At 47.5% G+C, this 22673-nt stretch overlaps 1 protein-coding gene across 2 annotated transcripts in view; it reads left to right on the top strand.

Annotated features, from left to right (window-relative positions):
• ATP2C2 (ATPase secretory pathway Ca2+ transporting 2) overlaps window positions 1-22673 on the top strand; it is a 98757-nt gene that overhangs the window by 8983 nt on the left and 67101 nt on the right. The window contains exons 1-2 of one of the 2 annotated variants that reach the window (XM_077288882.1): window positions 117-419; window positions 21165-21275. In XM_077288882.1, the coding sequence (XP_077144997.1) occupies window positions 132-419; window positions 21165-21275 (399 nt within the window). In that variant the 5' untranslated portion in view covers window positions 117-131. Of the gene's footprint in view, window positions 1-116; window positions 420-21164; window positions 21276-22673 lie in introns of those variants that run through there. The other variant, XM_077288883.1, reaches the window with a different exon arrangement.

The following is a 22673-nucleotide window of genomic DNA, read 5'->3' as shown; positions in this document are numbered from 1 at the left end:
TCTGATGGGGGTGATGCTCTGTTCTGATGGGGGTGAGGCTCTGCTCTGATAGGTGTGATACTCTGCAGACCCCTCCTCGGGCTCTGCCGCAGCCTCAGTGCTGACTCCACACATGCGCGGTGCGGCCGGTGATGAGGAGTTGCTCTCCCCGTCCTCCTCTTCCTCCTTCGGGCATGGCCTCCTCCTCCTCCTGTCCCCAGTGCTCGGGCTCCGGGATGGGCCGGCACCTGCTGGAGGAGGGCGGGGCCGCGCTCACCTGTCCCAGGTATAGTCCGGAGCCCCCCGCCCCTCTCCCTCCGGAGCCGCCGCTCGTGTCCCCGGGGAACATGGGGGGGAAGCGGCTGCAGCGACTGATGCACAACGTGCGCCGCCTGCCACACAAATACCATCTGCTGGGCGGCAGCGAGCTGAAGGCGGAGGTGAGTGCGGAGGATGGGGGTACACACCGGCACTGATCACAGCTGGGGGTACACACCGGCACTGATCACAGCTGGGGGGTACACACCGGGCACTGATCACAGCTGGGGGTACACACCGGTCACTGATCACAGCTGGGGGGTACACACCGGGCACTGATCACAGCTGGGGGGTACACACCGGGCACTGATCACAGCTGGGGGTACACAACGGGCACTGATCACAGCTGGGGGTACACACCGGGCACTGATCACAGCTGGGGGGTACACACCGGGCACTGATCACAGCTGGGGGGTACACACCGGGCACTGATCACAGCTGGGGGTACACAACGGGCACTGATCACAGCTGGGGGTACACACCGGGCACTGATCACACCTGGGGGGTACACACCGGGCACTGATCACAGCTAGGGGGTACACACCGGGCACTGATCACAGCTGGGGGGTACACACCGGCCACTGGTCACAGCTGGGGGTACACACCGGGCACTGGTCACAGCTGGGGGGTACACACCGGGCACTGATCACACCTGGGGGGTACACACCTAGCACTGATCACACCTGAGGGGTACACACCGGACACTGATCACACCTGAGGGGTACACACCGGGCACTGATCACACCTGGGGGGTACACACCGGGCACTGATCACACCTGGGGGGTACACACCGGGCACTGATCACACCTGGAGGGTACACACCGGGCACTGATCACACCTGAGGGGTACACACCGGGCACTGATCACACTTGAGGGGTACACACCGGGCACTGATCACACCTGGGGCGTACACACCGGGCACTGATCACCCCTTGGGGTTACACACCGGGCACTGATTACACCTGGGGGGTACACACCGGGCACTGATCACACCTGAGGGGTACACACCGGGCACTGATCACAGCTGGGGGTACACAACGGGCACTGATCACAGCTGGGGGTACACACCGGGCACTGATCACACCTGGGGGGTACACACCGGGCACTGATCACAGCTAGGGGGTACACACCGGGCACTGATCACAGCTGGGGGGTACACACCGGGCACTGGTCACAGCTGGGGGTACACACCGGGCACTGGTCACAGCTGGGGGGTACACACCGGGCACTGATCACACCTGAGGGGTACACACCGGGCACTGATCACACCTGGGGGGTACACACCTAGCATTGATCACACCTGAGGGGTACACACCGGACACTGATCACACCTGAGGGGTACACACCGGGCACTGATCACACCTGGGGGGTACACACCGGGCACTGATCACACCTGGGGGGTACACACCGGGCACTGATCACACCTGGAGGGTACACACCGGGCACTGATCACACCTGGAGGGTACACACCGGGCACTGATCACACCTGAGGGGTACACACCGGGCACTGATCACACCTGGGGGGTACACACCGGGCACTGATCACACCTGGAGGGTACACACCGGGCACTGATCACACCTGAGGGGTACACACCGGGCACTGATCACACTTGAGGGGTACACACCGGGCACTGATCACACCTGGGGCGTACACACCGGGCACTGATCACCCCTTGGGGTTACACACCGGGCACTGATTACACCTGGGGGGTACACACCGGGCACTGATTACACCTGAGGGGTACACACCGGGCACTGATCACACCTGAGGGGTACACACCGGGCACTGATCACACCTGGGGGGTACACACCGGGCACTGATCACACCTGAGGGGTACACACCGGGCACTGACCACACCTGGGGGGTACACACCGGGCACTGATCACACCTGGGGGGTACACACCAGGCACTGATCACACCTGAGGGGCACACACCGGGCACTGATCACACCTGAGGGGTACACACCGGTCACTGATCACACCTGGGGCGTACACACCGGGCACTGATCACACCTGGGGGGTACACACCGGGCACTGATCACACCTGGGGGGTACACACCGGGCACTGATCACACCTGGGGGGTACACACCGGGCACTGATCACACCTGGGGGGTACACACCGGGCACTGATCACACCTGGGGGGTACACACCGGGCACTGATCACACCTGGGGGGTACACACCGGGCACTGATCACACCTGGGGGGTACACACCGGGCACTGATCACACCTGGGGGGTACACACCTGGCACTGATCACAGCTGGGGGGTACACATCGGGCACTGATCACAGCTGGGGGGTACACACCGGGCACTGATCACAGCTAGGGGGTACACACCGGGCACTGACCACACCTGAGGGGTTCACACGGGCACTGATCACAGCTGGGGGTACACATCGGGCACTGATCACAGCTGGGGGGTACACACCGGGCACTGATCACAGCTGGGGGTACACACCGGGCTCTGATCACAGCTGGGGGGTGCACACGGGCACTGATCACAGCTGGGGGGTACACACCAGGCACTGATCATACCTAGGGGGCAAACCACGGGCACTGGTCATACCTGTTACATACAGGGCATGATGGTGATGCGTTGTATATGAGCAGGGTATATATATACGTGTGTGTTGTGTTTGCGGCCATTCCGCTGACCCCAGTTCTTAGCTCTACCCTCACCTGGGGGGATTGTATTATTATGTAGTGAATACAGTGCATCCTGGGGGGCCGATCATAGAGACGAGGAGCCGGGGGGGTCTTCTGTGGATTATTATTACACCCTCATTATGATAAACCCTAAGAATGTAAATGTTCTTCGCACATCCAGTTGCCGATGTTGCGTGCTGATGATTTGAGGTGCTTGTGCCTCGCTTCTCAATGCGCTGTGCACATCTGCTGGAGAATGGGATGTGGTGGGTGCTGCGCCCACCGGAGCTCCCTGGTTGGGTGTAAGTGGGGTGAAGTGTCCTCAGCGCTGGGTGCAGAGGCCAATGTCATCCTGCAGAGTGGCGCCTCGTGATCCGTGGTTTGTCCTGCGGAGCGCTGCCAGGTGATGTTACAGGGAGTCGCGCAGCCGTGATGACCGGCACAAGCGCCACTTAGTCTCTGCGCAGTTTGCACCCAACAGATGGAGCCACCAGTCAGCAGCTCTGTGGTTTGGGCCTGATGCTGTGCCGCTGTGAGTCTCTGCCCTCACTCACGAGTAGCGCTTCTGTACACGTGATGGAGATAACGTTACCTGTAATTACCTGCTCATGTGAGGGTCCATTCATCCTGAACACTGAACCCTCATCCTTCCTTTTTGTGCCCCTGATGTAACGAGGGTCTTGGCTCAGTTATCACAGGTCATCATGATGCTGAATTTCAGACAATCACAGTACTGGAGTCACCAACTTCTGGCCAGCCCCATGTTTTCAGAAGGATATTTGTCCGAAACATGAGTCATCCTCACATGCTTAGAAATACGAGCGACTGGGCCCCCGCTGGCCGGTGGAGCTGGGCGACTGGGCCCCTGCTGGCCGGTGGAGTTGGTTGACTGGGCCCCCATTGGCCAGTGGAGCTGGGCGACTGGGCCCCCGTAGGCCTTTGGAGCTGTGCGACTGGGCCCCCGCTGGCCGGTGGAGCTGGTTGACTGGGCCCCTGTAGGCTGGTGGAGCTGGGCGACTGGGCCCCCGTGGGCTGGTGGAGCTGGGCGACTGGGCCCCTGCTGGCCGGTGGAGCCGGGCGACTGGGTCTCTCTAGTGGCATTTTCATAGTGCTGTGCTACAATGTGCTCAGGCATGGATGGGTTTGGGTAGTATTCTGGGTAAGGGTCCTTGGCATGCAGAGGTTCTGTATGGGGCAGTGGTCTCATTAGCTATCACATAGGTCACAGGCGTTGTGTCATGGGTTTTGGGATGATTGACACTTGTCCCTGTCCCTAATTCTTGGTTACTTATGACGGTTGCCACAACGTTTCAGTCATGGTGGCGGACGCCTCCTGCTCCTCCAGATAAACCTGTTCTTAAACATATAATCCAGCGAGATAAGCGTGCAGTCTCCGTCCTATAAGCTTATTGGTTGTGGATGTGTCGTGTGGTCTGGATGTCAGATAAGGGCCGACCTCGGGTTTGAAAATGAGTTTTCTGATAGTTTACTATGGCGGCGTCTGGGCCCCTCAGTCCGATATCGGCTGTGCAGAGTATCCCCCCCGTTAGGAGGAGCCGGCACGTCCTGCATTGTACTGAGCTTTGAGTTTAGTGCCTCGTTACCCCTGATTGCCCGCTGCCAGGTCACCCCATGATTACAGCTGATCTTATGGGGCGCGGTTAGGAGGCACCCTGCTATTTTACCCCTGCAGCCCCAGTACAGTAGGTCACTGCTCAGCTCGGGTGTCTTACTGTGTGGTGTCACCCTTCCCATCATGTGTCCAGAAATCATGTTCCTGCCATCAAGCGATTTCCCTTATAAAGCGAAGCATTCATGTAGACAGCATGCCGTGACCGGGGTGATTATCAGGGGGACAGTGCATTAGTGCGGCACTATGAGTTAAGCTCTGTGGCTCTGGTGTCCGCGCTGCTCCCGGAGGACCCATGCCCGGGCCGTGTCTAACGCTACATTGTGGTTTGTGTTTTTGTGTTTGACTTCTGGGCGTTCAGCTTCTGAGAATCCTCATCATTCTACAGTACAATATTATTCTTACTGCGTGTCAGGGAAAGCAAAGCAAATATCGGGTTCTGTGTGAACGGACCGAGCAGGAACACAACCGCAAGAGCTCGGGCCAGCACTGTTACCTCTCACCATAAACCCCACAGGCCATCACTAGCCTTCATCCTGGTACCCTTATGTCCCCGGGCCTGTGTCCTGGCACCCTTATGTCCCCGGCCTGTGTCCTGGCACCCTTATGTCCCCGGCCTGTGTCCTGGCACCCTTATGTCCCCGGGCCTCTGTCCTGGCACCCTTATGTCCCCGGCCTGTGTCCTGGTACCCTTATGTCCCCGGGCCTGTGTCCTGGCACCCTTATGTCCCCGGCCTGTGTCCTGGTACCCTTATGTCCCCGGCCTGTGTCCTGGCACCCTTATGTCCCCGGCCTGTGTCCTGGCACCCTTATGTCCCCGAGCCTGTGTCCTGGCACCCTTCTGTCCCCGGGCCTGTGTCCTGGCACCCTTCTGTCCCCGGCCTGTGTCCTGGCACCCTTATGTCCCCGGCCTGTGTCCTGGCACCCTTATGTCCCCGGCCTGTGTCCTGTCACCGTTATGTCCCCGGCCTGTATCCTGGCAACCTTATGTCCCCGAGCCCTTATCCTGGCACCCTTATGTCTCCGGCCTGTGTCCTGGCACCCTTATGTCCCCGGCCTGTGTCCTGGCACCCTTATGTCCCCGGCCTGTGTCCTGGCACCCTTATGTCCCCGGGCCTGTGTTCTAGCACCCTTATGTCCCCGAGCCCTTATCCTGGCACCCTTATGTCCCCGGCCTGTGTCCTGGCACCCTTATGTCCCCGAGCCCTTATCCTGGCAACCTTTTGTCCCCGGCCTGTGTCCTGGCACCCTTATGTCCCCGGCCTGTGTCCTGGCACCCTTATGTCCCTGGGCCTGTGTCCTGGCACCCTTATTTCCCCGAGCCCTTATCCTGGCATCTTATGTCCACCAACAGATGACAGGCCTTTATCTTGGTTCTGTATACAACCATGTCCTCCCTGTATCCTGTTTCTACGCACCCAGTTCACCATACCCACCCACGCCCACTGACACCCATGTTGACTAGTTTTATGGCCCCTCATACTGAAGTGATTATGTGGCTTATATTATCTGTGTCAACACTGAGGATCCCGACAGCTGAATGATGGGTCCCTAGGACCGGCATAAGTGTTGTCATGTTCCCGTTGTAGAAGCACAGTAAATACCCACAGTATGAGGCTGCGGTGAGTGGTGGAGCCCTGGTCGCTGCCCCAACATGGCGGATGGACTGATTCCTACACGACGCACTTCTAGGGCCCGGAGCAGTTTGTGCACCTCGTCCGGGCATCAGATCGCCACAGGCAGCCGCATATTATAACCTCTCGTCATTGCACGAGGGCCATGATTTGTGGTCCGCTCCTTCTCTCTATCTTGTGGGCGGCCGCAGTCTCAGGGGTCTTCAGCGTATCACAGTGCCGTGAATGAGTGGGCTCCACAAAGAGTTAAGCCCATAATCCTCCTGTGCCAGGTCCAGGAGCTGCAGGAACAATGCCCTGTGTGTACCTGTGCCGCCACATTGGGGGACGTGGTTATCCGCCTCAGCTGCTCTCTGTTCCCCTTTTTTCGTGAAATCAAAGATTCCAGGTAGCAATTAATAGAGCGGCAGCGCTGGCTCCCCGGTGCTGAATTCTGGCAGAAATAGGTCACTGGGAGGAGGATGGTGATGGAGGCAGGACAGCCTGGGACGAGGATCTGCTCATCGTCTGCGCTGATACCGCGGCTTTACTTTCGCCATCTTTGTAGCGTTGTTCTCCTCACGGGATGTTAGTAGATGCGTTTCCAGCCCGGTGTCCGCCATTTCACCAGACAATAGCACGGCACGCTGCTGCATTCTGTGCGGCATTATTAGCGGGACCTGCATGTAAATGCAGCAGGAGTCGGTGCTCAGCCTCAGACTGGACAGGACGTTTCCTTTAAGTCCAGCAAGCAGAGATCCTGCACTGATGAGTAATGGGCAGACAAAGCCTCTGAGGAAGAAGTGGGACCTCTTACCATACGCCGATGAATATTTATGTGCAGGGACAGGGCGGGTATGAGGCATTAATAGCAGAAGGGGTGTGGGAGGACAAGTCCCAGCATTCCCTGTCATCTTGTGGTGATGCTAATCCTCCAGGATTGCAGCGGTAACTGTACGTGTGGTGCCGCTGATCGCTGACGTCTGGGGCCTTGTCACCTGCAGGATGGAGCTGTCACTGCTGTCACTGGAGCTGTCACTTAGGATGGAGCTGTCACTCTGCTGTCACTGGAGCTGTCACTCACTTGCTGCACATTCTGCTATCACTGGGGCTGTCACTCAGGTGCTGCATATTCTGATGTCACTGCAGCTGTCACTCAGGTGCTGCACATTCTGATGTCACTGGGGCTGTCACTCAGGTGCTGCACATTCTGATGTCACTGGGGCTGTCACTCAGGTGCTGCACATTCTGATGTCACTGGAGCTGTCACTCAGGTGCTGCACATTCTGATGTCACTGGGGCTGTCACTCAGGTGCTGCACATTCTGATGTCACTGGAGCTGTCACTCAGGTGCTGCACATTCTGATGTCGCTGGAGCTGTCACTCAGGTGCTGCACATTCTGATGTCGCTGCAGCTGTCACTCAGGTGCTGCACATTCTGATGTCGCTGGAGCTGTCACTCAGGTGCTGCACATTCTGATGTCACTGGAGCTGTCACTCAGGTGCGGCACATTCTGATGTCACTGGAGCTGTCACTCAGGTGCGGCACATTCTGATGTCACTGGAGCTGTCACTCAGGTGCGGCACATTCTGATGTCACTGGGGCTGTTGCTCAGGTGCTGCGCATTCTGATCTCACTGGAGCTGTCACTCAGGTGCTGCACATTCTGATGTCACTGGGGCTTTCACTCAGGTGCGGCACATTCTGATGTCACTTTCTTTTATCGCCATCTGGGTATTTCCTTTTAAAAGGCACAGTATACCTATATCTTTCTCCTGTTAGTCATTGTGAGGGGCACTGCAGCATCAGTGGTCACTGCTGACAATAAACATGAAGAACCCACCGGAGGCGATCTCGTGCACCACCAAGACTGAATGCCCGTACCCTGTCGATTTTGCGCTGACCAATGTCCCCGAGCAGCAGCTGTAGTAAAACTGAATGAGCCGTACAACTTTCTCAGACTGTGTGTAAGATCTCTGCTTCCTGTGAGTGAATGGGACACGTCTGCTTCTGCACATGCCGCTGAAGGCCTCGTTACAGTGTAGCAGAGGTTTGTGTCTGTGCCCTGAGGATTGGAAATACCATCCACGGCTGCATCCGGTTGTGTCCTCGCCTCTGGATATGATCCATTATGGTCCTGACGTGCTGACAGCAAGCAGAGGTATTGAAAATAATTAGCAATTTTCAGAACTTTACCTCCTTTAGTCAATGATCCGAATTCACTGACTGGTGACCCCAAGCACAGCGGCAGACCCCTTGCTCTGTGCCCATTATCCAGCTGGAGTATAAGGGTCTGGAGACCACCCGGCCCCTCCATTCCTCTCACAGCTGTGCTCTTTCTGCCTTTCTTGCTTGTCCAGTTCCTCCCTTTCTTCATTCAGTTCTTTATATAAACCTTGAACATTCCTGCATCACCTGAGATCTGACACCATTGATCCGCGCCTGTCCTGACCTCAATGGAGGATTAATCACATATAGCTCAGAGCATTTTATTACCTAAAGTGGGGCAGCGACGGCGGAGGGCCATGTAAGAAACTGCAGGAGTCCATGGCCAAGAGATCTCTGGTCACTAGCCAGGATTCTGATACATATAGTAACAGCTGTGACATTTACATAGGATTAGAGCATTCTGTACTGGGAGTGGCGGGAATCAGAGCCACAACCATTCATGAACCTGTCAGGTGGCAGCAATGACCTATTTACACCTGCAAGTACATGGACCCTACCCTCAAAAACACACACCTATGAACTAAATATAACTACTATACTGCCCCTATGTACAAGAATATAACTACTATAATACTTCCCCCTATGTACAAGAATATAACTGCTATAATACTGCCCCTATGTACAAGAATATAATTGCTATAATACTGCCCCTATGTACAAGAATATAATTACTATAATACTGCCCGTATGTACAAGAATATAACTACTATAATACTGCCCGTATGTACAAGAATATAACTACTATAATACTGTCCCTATGTACACGAATATAACTACTATAATACTGTCCCTATGTACAGGAATATAACTACTATAATACTACCCCCTATGTACAGGAATATAACTATTATAATACTGCTCCTATGTACAAGAATATAACTATTATAATACTGCTTCTATGTACAAGAATATAACTATTATAATACTGCTTCTATGTACAAGAATATAACTACTATAATACTGCTCCTATTTACAAGAATATAACTACTATAATACTGCTCCTATTTGCAAGAATATAACTACTATAATACTGCCCCTATGTACAAGAATATAACTACTATAATACTGCTCCTATGTACAGGACTATAACTACTATAATACTGCTCCCTATGCACAAGAATATAACTGTTGTGAATTCCGCTCTTGGGCTCCCTCCGGTGGATTTAAGTGGAACTGCTGCTCCTTGGATTTAGCAGTCAGCAGCTGCTTCCACTGATCGTCTATTCTGGCTCGGCTATTTATCCTGGCTCTATCCTTCAGCTAGTGCCAGTTGTCAATGGTTCTTTCTTGGATTCACATCTCTCTTGGATTTCCCTGATATTTTGACCAGTTCAGCAAAGATAAGTCCTTGCTTTGTTCTTTTGCTTTCCACTTGTTGTGGACTTATTCTTTCAGCACATTCTATGTTTTTTTTTTTTCTACTCCAGTTTGTCAGTATGGATTTATTCAGTTAAGCTGGAAGCTCTGGGAAGCAGATTTACCGTCCGCACCTTTAGTCAGGTGTGGAGATTTTTGTAAACTCTGTGGTGGATTTTTCTAGTTTTTAATACTGACCGCACAGCATTCTGTCCTGTTCTATCTATCTAGCTAGATTGGCCTCCTTTGCTACATCCTTGTTATGATCCTTAGTGGTTGAGGATCACAAATTACTCCAGCTAAGTAACAAACGTAGGACAAGCTCTAGGGAGGTGGCAAACTGGACTGACCGCAAATCTGAACCTATCCAAACACACTAGAAGTAGCCGGTGAACGTGCCTAAAAAATCCTAGACGTCTCGAGCCAGCCTGAGGAACTAACTACCCCTAGAGAGAAAGAAAGACCTCTCTTGCCTCCAGAGAAATAATCCCCAAAGATATAGAAGCCCCCAACAGATAATAACGGTGAGGTAAGAGGAAGGCACATACACAGGGGTGAAAGCAGATTCAGCAAATGGTGTGGGGGTTCTTGAAATCTCAGAGTGGATATTTTGTAAGGGTTTTTTACTGACCGCATAGATTCCCTTTTCTATTTTCTGCTATCTAGTATTAGTGGGCCTCATTTGCTGAATCTGCTTTCAGCCCTGTGTATGTGCCTTCCTCTTACCTCACCGTTATTATTTGTTGGGGGCTTCTATATCTTTGGGGATTATTTCTCTGGAGGCAAGAGAGGTCTTTCTTTCTCTCTAGGGGTAGTTAGTTCCTTAGGCTGGCTCGAGACGTCTAGGAATTCAGGCACGTTCACCGGCTACTTCTAGTGTGTTTGGTTAGGTTCAGATTTGCGGTCAGTCCAGCTTGCCACCTCCCTAGAGCTTGTCCTATGTTTGTTACTTAGCTGGAGTAATTTGTGATCCTCAACCACTAAGGATCATAACAGTATAGCAGGCCAAAAAGTGTTTAATGCATCGCAGAAGTGGGATAAAAAGAAGACCTGAATACATTTTTTTTTTTCCTCCCGCTTTTCCTTTGCTGCAGTCTGTTTAGCTTTTTTCATCCCCTTGAACTCTGGGTGGTTTTGAGCTCAGCTGCAGACAGGAATGTTCAGACTCTGACTTCTAGTGTGGATCATCTTGCTGCACGGGTGCAAAGTATTCAGGATTTTGTTATTCATAGCCCTATGTCAGAACCAAAGATACCCATTCCTGAGTTGTTTTCTGGAGATAGATCTAGGTTTCAGAATTTTAAGAATAATTGTAAGTTATTTCTATCTCTGAGACCTCGTTCCTCTGGTGATTCCGCTCGGCAAGTAAAGATTGTTATCTCCTTGTTACGTGGCGACCCTCAGGATTGGGCCTTCTCTCTGGCGCCAGGAGATCCTGCATTGCTTAATGTGGATGCGTTTTTTCTGGCTCTTGGACTGCTTTATGAGGAGCCTAATCTTGAGAATCAGGCAGAAAAAGCGTTGCTGGCCCTTTCTCAAGGGCAGGATGAAGCAGAGGTGTACTGTCAAAAATTTCGGAAATGGTCAGTGCTTACTCAATGGAATGAGTGTGCCCTGGCTGCAAATTTCAGAGAAGGTCTTTCTGAAGCCATTAAGGATGTTATGGTGGGGTTCCCCACCCCTACAAGTCTGAGTGATTCTATGGCTTTAGCCATTCAGGTTGATCGGCGTTTGCGGGAGCGCAGAGCTGCTCATCCTTTGGCGGTATTTTCTGAACAGAGACCTGAGTCTATGCAATGTGATCGAACTCTGACCAGAATTCAGCGACAAAGTCATAGACGTCAAAATGGGTTGTGCTTTTACTGTGGTGATTCTGCTCATGTTATCTCAGCATGCTCTAAACGCTTAAAAAAGGTCGCTAAACCTGTCACCATTGGTACTATACAGCCTAAGTTTATTTTGTCTGTTACTTTGATTTGTTCTTTGTCGTCCTACTCGGTTATGGCCTTTGTGGATTCGGGTGCTGCCCTGAATCTGATGGATTTGTCATTTGCCAGGCGCTGTGGTTTTGTCCTGGAGCCTTTGGAATTTCCTATTCCTCTGAGGGGAATTGATGCTACGCCATTGGCTGAGAATAAACCTCAGTATTGGACGCAAATGACCATGTGCATGACTCCCGTTCATCAGGAGGTGATTCGCTTTCTTGCTCTGCATAGTTTGCATGATGTTGTCGTTTTGGGTCTGCCATGGTTGCAGGCTCATAATCCAGTTTTAGATTGGAAAGCTATGTCTGTGTCTAGTTGGGGTTGTCAGGGAATTCATGGCGATACTCCATTGGTGTCTATTGCTTCTTCCACTCCTTCTGAGGTCCCTGAGTTTTTGTCTGACTACCAGGATGTATTTGATGAGCCCAGGTCCGGTGCCCTGCCCCCTCATAGGGATTGTGACTGTGCTATAAATTTAATTCCTGGTAGTAAATTCCCTAAGGGACAACTTTTTAATTTGTCTATACCAGAGCATGCCGCGATGCGGAGTTATATAAAGGAGTCTTTGGAGAAGGGACATATTCGCCCATCCTCTTCCCCTCTTGGTGCAGGATTCTTTTTTGTGGCCAAGAAGGACGGTTCTTTGAGACCGTGTATAGATTATCGCCTTCTGAATAAAATTACAGTCAAATTTCAGTATCCTTTGCCACTATTATCTGATTTGTTTGCTCGGATTAAGGGTGCCAGTTGGTTCACCAAGATAGATCTCCGTGGTGCGTATAATCTTGTGCGCATTAAGCAGGGAGATGAATGGAAAACAGCATTTAATACGCCCGAAGGCCATTTTGAGTACTTGGTGATGCCTTTTGGACTCTCTAATGCTCCTTCTGTGTTTCATTCCTTCATGCATGACATTTTCCGAGAATATCTGGATAAATTTATGATTGTTTATCTGGATGACATTTTGGTCTTTTGTGATGATTGGGAGTCCCATGTGAAGCAGGTCAGGATGGTGTTTCAGGTCCTGCGTGCCAATGCTTTATTTGTGAAGGGCTCAAAATGCCTCTTCGGAGTACAGAAGGTCTCCTTTTTGGGTTTTATTTTTTCTCCTTCTGCTGTGGAGATGGACCCAGTCAAGGTCCAGGCTATTCATGACTGGACTCAGCCCACGTCTGTTAAGAGTCTTCAGAAGTTCTTGGGTTTTGCTAATTTTTACCGTCGTTTCATCGCTAATTTTTCTAGCGTGGTTAAACCTTTGACGGATTTGACCAGGAAGGGCTCTGATGTTACTAATTTGTCTCCTGCGGCCGTGGAGGCCTTTCGGGAGCTTAAGCACCGGTTTTCTTCAGCTCCAGTCTTATGTCAGCCAGATGTCTCTCTCCCCTTTCAGGTCGAGGTTGATGCTTCCGAGATTGGAGCAGGGGCTGTTTTGTCACAGAGAAGTTCTGAGGGCTCTGTGATGAAGCCGTGTGCTTTCTTTTCAAGAAAGTTTTCGCCTGCCGAGCGAAATTATGATGTTGGTAATCGGGAGTTGTTGGCTATGAAGTGGGCATTTGAGGAGTGGCGTCATTGGCTCGAGGGAGCTAGACATCGTGTGGTGGTCCTGACTGATCACAAAAATCTGATTTACCTCGAGTCGGCCAAGCGCCTTAATCCTAGACAGGCTCGTTGGTCGTTGTTTTTCTCCCGTTTCAACTTCGTGGTCTCATACCTGCCTGGTTCGAAGAACGTGAAAGCTGATGCTCTTTCTAGGAGCTTTGTGCCTGACTCTCCGGGATTTTCTGAGCCGGCTGGTATTCTTAGAGAGGGAGTGATTTTGTCTGCCATTTCTCCAGATTTGCGACGAGTGCTGCAGAAATTTCAGGCGGATAGACCTGACCGTTGTCCACCAGAGAGACTGTTTGTCCCGGATAGATGGACCAGCAGAGTTATTTCCGAGGTTCATTCTTCGGTGTTGGCGGGTCATCCTGGGATTTTTGGTACCAGAGATTTGGTGGCTAGGTCCTTTTGGTGGCCTTCCTTGTCGCGGGATGTGCGTTCCTTTGTGCAGTCTTGTGGGATTTGTGCTCGGGCTAAGCCTTGCTGTTCTCGTGCCAGCGGGTTGCTTTTGCCTTTGCCTGTCCCGAAAAGGCCTTGGACGCACATCTCCATGGATTTTATTTCGGATCTGCCAGTATCTCAGAGAATGTCTGTCATCTGGGTGGTGTGTGATCGTTTTTCCAAGATGGTCCATTTGGTGCCCTTGCCTAAACTGCCTTCCTCCTCCGATTTGGTTCCTCTATTTTTTCAGAATGTGGTTCGCTTGCACGGCATTCCAGAAAATATTGTGTCTGATAGAGGATCCCAGTTTGTGTCCAGGTTTTGGCGAACTTTTTGTGCTAAGATGGGCTTTGATTTGTCTTTTTCGTCGGCCTTCCATCCTCAGACTAATGGCCAAACCGAGCTAACTAATCAGACGTTGGAGACTTATTTGAGATGTTTTGTTTCTGCTGATCAGGATGATTGGGTGACTTTTTTGCCATTGGCCGAGTTTGCCCTTAATAATCGGGCTAGTTCTGCTACCTTGGTTTCGCCTTTTTTCTGCAATTCTGGTTTCCATCCTCGTTTTTCCTCGGGTCAGGTTGAGTCTTCTGACTGTCCTGGGGTGAATTCTGTGGTGGATAGGTTGCAGCAGATTTGGAGCCATGTGGTGGACAATCTGAAATTGTCACCGGAGAGGGCTCAGCGCTTTGCCAACCGCCGCCGCGGTGTGGGTCCCCGACTTCGTGTTGGGGATTTGGTGTGGCTGTCTTCTCGGTATGTTCCTATGAAGGTCTCGTCTCCTAAGTTTAAGCCTCGCTTCATCGGTCCTTATAAGATTTTGGAAATCCTTAACCCGGTGTCTTTTCGTTTGGATCTCCCGGCATCGTTTGCCATCCATAATGTGTTCCATAGGTCTTTGTTGCGGAGGTATGTGGTACCTGTGGTTCCTTCTGTTGAGCCTCCTGCTCCGGTGCTGGTTGAGGGCGAATTGGAGTACGTGGTGGAGAAGATTTTGGATTCTCGTATCTCTAGACGGAGACTTCAGTATCTGGTTAAGTGGAAGGGCTATGGTCAGGAGGATAATTCCTGGGTTGTCGCCTCTGATGTCCATGCCGCCGATTTGGTTCATGCCTTTCACTTGGCTCGCCCTGATCGGCCTGGGGGCTCTGGTGTGGGTTCGGTGACCCCTCCTCAAGGGGGGGGGGTACTGTTGTGAATTCCGCTCTTGGGCTCCCTCCGGTGGTTGTAAGTGGCACTTTTGTGAGTTCTGCTCTTGGGTTCCCTCCAGTGGATTTAAGTGGAACTGCTGCTCCTTGGATTTAGCAGTCAGCAGCTGCTTCCACTGATCGTCTATTCTGGCTCGGCTATTTATCCTGGCTCTATCCTTCAGCTAGTGCCAGTTGTCAATGGTTCCTGCTTGGATTCACATCTCTCTTGGATTTCCCTGATATTCTGACCAGTTCAGCAAAGATACGTCCTTGCTTTGTTCTTTTGCTTTCCACTTGTGTTGTGAACGCTATTTCTGGGCTCCCTCTAGTGGTCACAAGCGGTACTGTGTAGTGTTGTCTTTCTGCAGGTTGGCTTCATCAGCTGGTTCGTTATCCTTGGTTGGTTTTCTATTTAGCTCACCTGGATACTCAGTTCCTTGCCTGCTATCAATGTATTCAGTGCTCTTCAGATTCCGTGTGTCTACCTTGCTCCCAGTCTCTCCAAGACAAGCTAAGTTTTTGTTTGATCATTTTTTGATTATCAGTGTTCATTATGTTTTTAGTCCAGCTCGCTAAAATGTGATTTCTTCGCTTGCTGGTTGCTCTAGGGGACTGAGTTTCTCCCCCCACACCGTTAGTTGGTGTGGGGGTTCTTGAAATCTCAGAGTGGATATTTTGTAAGGGTTTTTTACTGACCGCATAGATTCCCTTTTCTATTTTCTGCTATCTAGTATTAGTGGGCCTCATTTGCTGAATCTGCTTTCAGCCCTGTGTATGTGCCTTCCTCTTACCTCACCGTTATTATTTGTTGGGGGCTTCTATATCTTTGGGGATTATTTCTCTGGAGGCAAGAGAGGTCTTTCTTTCTCTCTAGGGGTAGTTAGTTCCTTAGGCTGGCTCGAGACGTCTAGGAATTCAGGCACGTTCACCGGCTACTTCTAGTGTGTTTGGTTAGGTTCAGATTTGCGGTCAGTCCAGCTTGCCACCTCCCTAGAGCTTGTCCTATGTTTGTTACTTAGCTGGAGTAATTTGTGATCCTCAACCACTAAGGATCATAACACACTTGTTGTGGACTTAATCGTTCAGCACATTCTATGTATTTTTTTTTTCTAGTCCAGCTTGTCAGTATGGATTTATTCAGTTAAGCTGGAAGCTCTGGGAAGCAGATTTACCCTCCGCACGTTTAGTCAGGTGTGGAGATTTTTGTAAACTCTGTGGTGGATTTTTCTAGTTTTTAATACTGACCGCACAGCATTCTGTCCTGTTCTATCTATCTAGCTAGATTGGCCTCCTTTGCTACATCCTAGTTTCATTCTGTGTATGTCATTTCCCTCTCCACTCACAGTCAATATTTGTGGGGGGCTGTCTGTCCTTTGGGAATTTTCTCTGAGGCAAGATAGCTTTCCTGTTTCTATCTTTAGGGGTAGTTAGTCCTCCGGCTGTGACGAGGTGTCTAGGGAGTGACAGGAACATCCCACGGCTACTTCTAGTGTTGTGTTAAGCTCAGGAACTGCAGTCAGTACAGGTACCACCTCCTCCAGAGCACGTCCCATGTTGCTCCTAAACCACCAGTTCATAACATATAACTACTATAATACTGCCCCTATGTACACGAATATTACTGCTATAATACTGCTCCTATGTACAAGAATATAACTACTATAATACTGCCCATATGTACAAGAATATAACTACTATAATACTGCCCCTATGTACAAGAATATAACTACTATAATACTGCCCCCTATGTATAGGAATATAACTACTATAATACTGCCCCCTATGTACAAGAATATAGCTACTATAATACTGCCCCTATGTACAAGAATATAACTGCTATAATACTGCCCATATGTACAAGAATATAACTACTATAATACTGCTCCTATGTACAAGAATATAACTACTATAATACTGCTTCTATGTGCAAGAATATAACTACTATAATACTGCCCCCTATGTACAAGAATATAACTACTATAATACTTCCCCCTATGTACAGGAATATAACTGCTATAATACTGCCCCTATGTACAAGAATATAACTACTATAACACTGCCCCTATGTACAAGAATATAACTACTATAATACTGTCCCCTATGTACAGGAATATAACTACTATAATACTGCCCCCTATGTACAAGAATATAACTACTATAATACTGCCCCTGTGTACAAGAATATAACTACTATAATACTGCCCCTATGTACAAGAATATAACTACTATAATACTACCTCCTATGTACAAGAATATAACCAGTAAAATACTGCCCCTATGTAAAAGAATATAACTACTATAATACTGCCCCTATGTACAATAGTATAACTACTATAATAATGCTCCTATGTACAAGAATATAACTACTATAATACTGCTCCTATGTACAAGAATATAACTACTATAATACTGCTCCTATTTACAAGAATATAACTACTATAATACTGCTCCTATTTACAAGAATATAACTACTATAATACTGCTCCTATTTACAAGAATATAACTACTATAATACTGCTTCTATGTACAAGAATATAACTACTATAATACTGCTCCTATTTACAAGAATATAACTACTATAATACTGCTTCTATGTATAAGAATATAACTACTATAATACTGCTCCTATTTACAACAATATAACTACTATAATACTGCTATGTACAAGAATATAACTGCTATAATACTGCCCCTATGTACAAGAATATAACTACTATAATACTACCTCCTATGTACAAGAATATAACCAGTAAAATACTGCCCCTATGTAAAAGAATATAACTACTATAATACTGCCCTTATGTACAATAGTATAACTACTATAATAATGCTCCTATGTACAAGAATATAACTACTATAATACTGCTCCTATGTACAAGAATATAACTACTATAATACTGCTCCTATTTACAAGAATATAACTACTATAATACTGCTCCTATTTACAAGAATATAACTACTATAATACTGCTCCTATTTACAAGAATATAACTACTATAATACTGCTTCTATGTACAAGAATATAACTACTATAATACTGCTCCTATTTACAAGAATATAACTACTATAATACTGCTTCTATGTATAAGAATATAACTACTATAATACTGCTCCTATTTACAACAATATAACTACTATAATACTGCTATGTACAAGAATATAACTGCTATAATACTGCCCCTATTTACAAGACTATAACTACTATAATACTGGTCCTATGTACAGGAATATAACTACTATAATACTACCCCCTATGTACAGGAATATAACTACTATAATACTGCTCATATGTACAAGAATATAACTACTATAATACTGCTTCTATGTACAAGAATATAACTACTATAATACTGCTCCTATTTACAAGAATATAACTAGTATAATACTGCTCCTATGTACAGGAATATAACTACTATAATACTGCTCCCTATGTAAAAGAATATAACTACTATAATACTGCCCCTATGTACAAGAATATAACTACTATAATACTGCCCATATATACAAGAATATAACTACTATAATACTGCCCTCTATGTACAAGAATATAACTACTATAATACTGCTTCTGTGTACAAGAATATAACTACTATAATATTTCTCCTATTTACAAGAATATAACTACCATACTATAATACTGCTCCTAATTGCAAGAATATTAACTGCTATAATACTGCCCCTATGTACAAGAATATAACTACTATAATACTGCCCCTATGCACAAGAATATAACTGCTATAATACTGCCCGTATGTACAAGAATATAACTACTATAATACTGCTCCTATGTACAAGAATATAACTACTATAATACTGCCCCTATGTACAAGAATATAACTACTATAATACTGCCCCCTATGTATAGGAATATAACAACTATAATACTGCCCCCTATGTACAAGAATATAGCTACTATAATATTGCCCCTATGTACAAGAATATAACTACTATAATACTGCCCCTATGTACAAGAATATAACTACTATAATACTGCCCCTATGTACAAGAATATAGCTACTATAATACTGCCCCTATGTACAAGAATATAACTATTATAATACTGCTTCTATGTACAAGAATATAACTACTATAATACTGCTCCTAATTACAAGAATATAACTACTATAATACTGCTCCTAATTACAAGAATATAATTACTATAATACTGCTCCCTATGCACAAGAATATAACTACTATTATACTGCCCCTATGTACAAGAATATAACTACTATAATACTGCCCCTATGTACAAGAATATAACTATTATAATACTGCCCCTATGTTCAAGAATATAACTACTATAATACTGCTCCAATGTACAGGAATATAACTACTATAATACTGCTCCAATGTACAGGAATATAACTACTATAATACTGCTCATATGTACAAGAATATAACTACTATAATACTGCTTCTATGTACAAGAATATAACTACTATAATACTGCCCTCTATGTACAAGAATATAACTACTATAATACTGCTTCTATGTACAAGAATATAACTACTATAATACTTCTCCTATTTACAAGAATATAACTACCATACTATAATACTGCTCCTACTTGCAAGAATATTAAATGCTATAATACTGCCCCTATGTACAAGAATATAACTACTATAATACTGCCCCTATGTACAAGAATATAACTACTATAATACTGCTCCAATGTACAGGAATATAACTACTATAATACTACCCCCTATGTACAGGAATATAACTACTATAATACTGCCCCTATGCACAAGAATATAACTGCTATAATACTGCCCGTATGTACAAGAATATAACTACTATAATACTGCTCCTATGTACAAGAATATAACTACTATAATACTGCCCCCTATGTATAGGAATATAACTACTATAATACTGCTCCCTATGTACAAGAATATAGCTACTATAATATTGCCCCTATGTACCAGAATATAACTACTATAATACTGCCCCTATGTATAAGAATATAACTACTATAATACTGCCCCTATGTACAAGAATATAGCTACTATAATACTGCCCCTATGTACAAGATTATAACTACTATAATACTGCCCCTATGTACAAGAATATAACTACTATAATACTGCCCCCTATGTACAAGAATATAACTACTATAATACTTCCCCCTATGTACAGGAATATAACTGCTATAATACTGCCCCCTATGTGCAAGTATATAACTACTATAATACTGCCCCTATGTACAAGAATATAACTGCTAAAATACTGTCCCCTATGTACAGGAATATAACTACTATAATACTGCCCCCTATGTGCAAGAATATAACTACTATAATACTGCCCCTATGTACAAGAATATAACTACTATAATACTGTCCCCTATGTACAAGAATATAACTACTATAATACTACCCCCTATGTACAAGAATATTACCACTATAATACTGACCTATGTACAAGAATATAACTACTATAATACTGCCCCTATATACAAGAATATAACTACTATAATACTGCCCCTATGTACAAGAATATAACTACTATAATACTGACCTATGTACAAGAATATAACTACTATAATACTGCTTCTATTTACAAGAATATAACTACTATAGTACTGCTTCTATGTACAAGAATATAACTACTATAGTACTGCTTCTATGTACAAGAATATAACTACTATAATACTGCTCCTATTTACAAGAATATAACTACTATAATACTGCTCCTATGTACAAGAATATAACTTCTATTATACTGCTCCTATTTACAAGTATATTAACTGCTATAATACTGCCCCTATGTTCAAGAATATAACTACTATAATACTGCTCCATGTACAAGAATATAACTACTGTAATACTGTGTCTATGTACAAGAATATAACAACTATAATACTGCTCCATGTACAAGAATATAACTACTACAATACTGCTCCTATGTACAAGAATATAACTGCTATAATACTGCCTCTATGTACAAGAATATACTATAATACTGCCCCCTATGTACAGGAATATAACTACTATAATACTGTTCCTATATAGAAGAATATAAAGAATATAACTACTATAATGCTGCCCCATGGAGTGTTATGTTGGGGACTTTTGCTGCGTGCTCTTCAGTGTATCATATGTTGGGGTTTGGCGTTACTGTTCTCACCTCTGGGGTTTCTGATTCATGTATATTAATGATGTTGTCTTATTTCTGCAGGCGGACGATCAGTGTGAGCTTAAATCCGTGGGACAGGAGGATGATGTCATCCCATTACCTGCAAAAGAAGCAAGTCGTCTGGAAGAAAGCGAACTGCTTAAATATTTGCATGTGAGCATTTCCTTCACATTTTGGCAGTGATGGCGTCTGACCCTCCACTGATTTGCATTTTCTGGAGCTGTTTATACTATGTTTTATATTGTTCTGTCTTGTCACAGTTTTGTGTCCGATGTGGCTGGAGAGCGTTACATAATGTAATGTATATGTGTACTAGTGTAGATCATATGCTCATGTTACATATAGAAACCAGAATGATGCCCTCTGTACTTTACATTGCAGGCCGCATCAACTAAACAAAGAAAAATCAAAAGGTTTATTTCACTGTTGACTAATTGGCTTAAACAGTGGAGAAATGTGACAAGAATGAAGGTTATTTGTGAGCTAGAGACTAAAGAAGTTCCCATCAGCGGTCCCCACATTGCAGTCGGTCCCTGTGTGCAGCCCCCTCTGGCAGTCCTGGCGTGCAGTCGTTCCCTGTGTGCAGCCCCCTTTGGCAGTCTTGGCATACAGTTGATCCCTGTGTGCTTCGCCCTCTGGCAGTCCTGGCGTGCAGTCGATCTCTGTGTGCTTCGCCCTCTGGCTGTCCTGGCGTGCAGTCGTTCCCTGTGTGTAGCCCTCTCTGGCAGTCCTGGCGTGCAGTCGTTCCCTGTGTGCAGTTCCCTCTGGCAGTCCTCGCGTGCATTCGGTCCCTGTGTGCAGCCCCCTCTGGCAGTCCTGGCGTGCAGTCGTTCACCGTGTGCTGTGCCCTCTGGCAGCCCTGGCGTGCAGTCGTTCTCCGTGTGCAGTGCCCTCTGACAGTCCGGGCGTGCAGTCGTTCCCCATGTGCAGTGCCCTCTGGCAGTCCTGGCGTGCAGTCGTTCCCCGTGTGCAGTGCCCTCTGGCAGTCCTGGCGTGCATTCGTTCCCCGTGTGCAGTGCCCTCTGGCAGTCCTGGCTTGCGGTCGTTCCCCGTGTGCAGTGCCCTCTGGCAGTCCTGGCGTGCAGTCGTTCTCTGTGTGCAGTGCCCTCTGGCAGTCCTGACATGCTGTTGTTCCCCATGTGCAGTGCCCTCTGGCAGTCCTGGCGTGCAGTCGTTCCTCGTGTGCAGCCCCCTTTGGCAGTCTTGGCATACAGTCGATCCCTGTGCGCTTCGCCCTCTGGCAGTCCTGGCGTGCAGTCGTTCCCTGTGTGTAGCCCTCTCTGGCAGTCCTGGCGTGCAGTCGTTCCCTGTGTGTAGCCCCCCTCTGGCAGTCCTGGCGTGCAGTCGTTCCCCGTGTGCACTGCCCTCTGGCAGTCCTGGCGTGCAGTCGTTTCCCGTGTGAAGTGCCCTCAGGCAGTCTTTGCGTGCATTCGTTCCCCGTTTGCAGTGCCCTCTGGCAGTCCTCGCTTGCAGTCGTTCCCTGTGTGCAGCCCCCACTGGCAATCCTGGCATGTAGTCATTCCCTGTGTGCAGCGCCCTCCGGCAGTCCTC

This window comes from Ranitomeya variabilis, chromosome 2 (assembly GCF_051348905.1).
Source record: "Ranitomeya variabilis isolate aRanVar5 chromosome 2, aRanVar5.hap1, whole genome shotgun sequence".
NCBI lineage: Eukaryota > Metazoa > Chordata > Amphibia > Anura > Dendrobatidae > Ranitomeya > Ranitomeya variabilis.
Note: the sequence above shows the minus strand (reverse complement) of the source record. Positions and strands in the feature narration are given on the sequence as shown.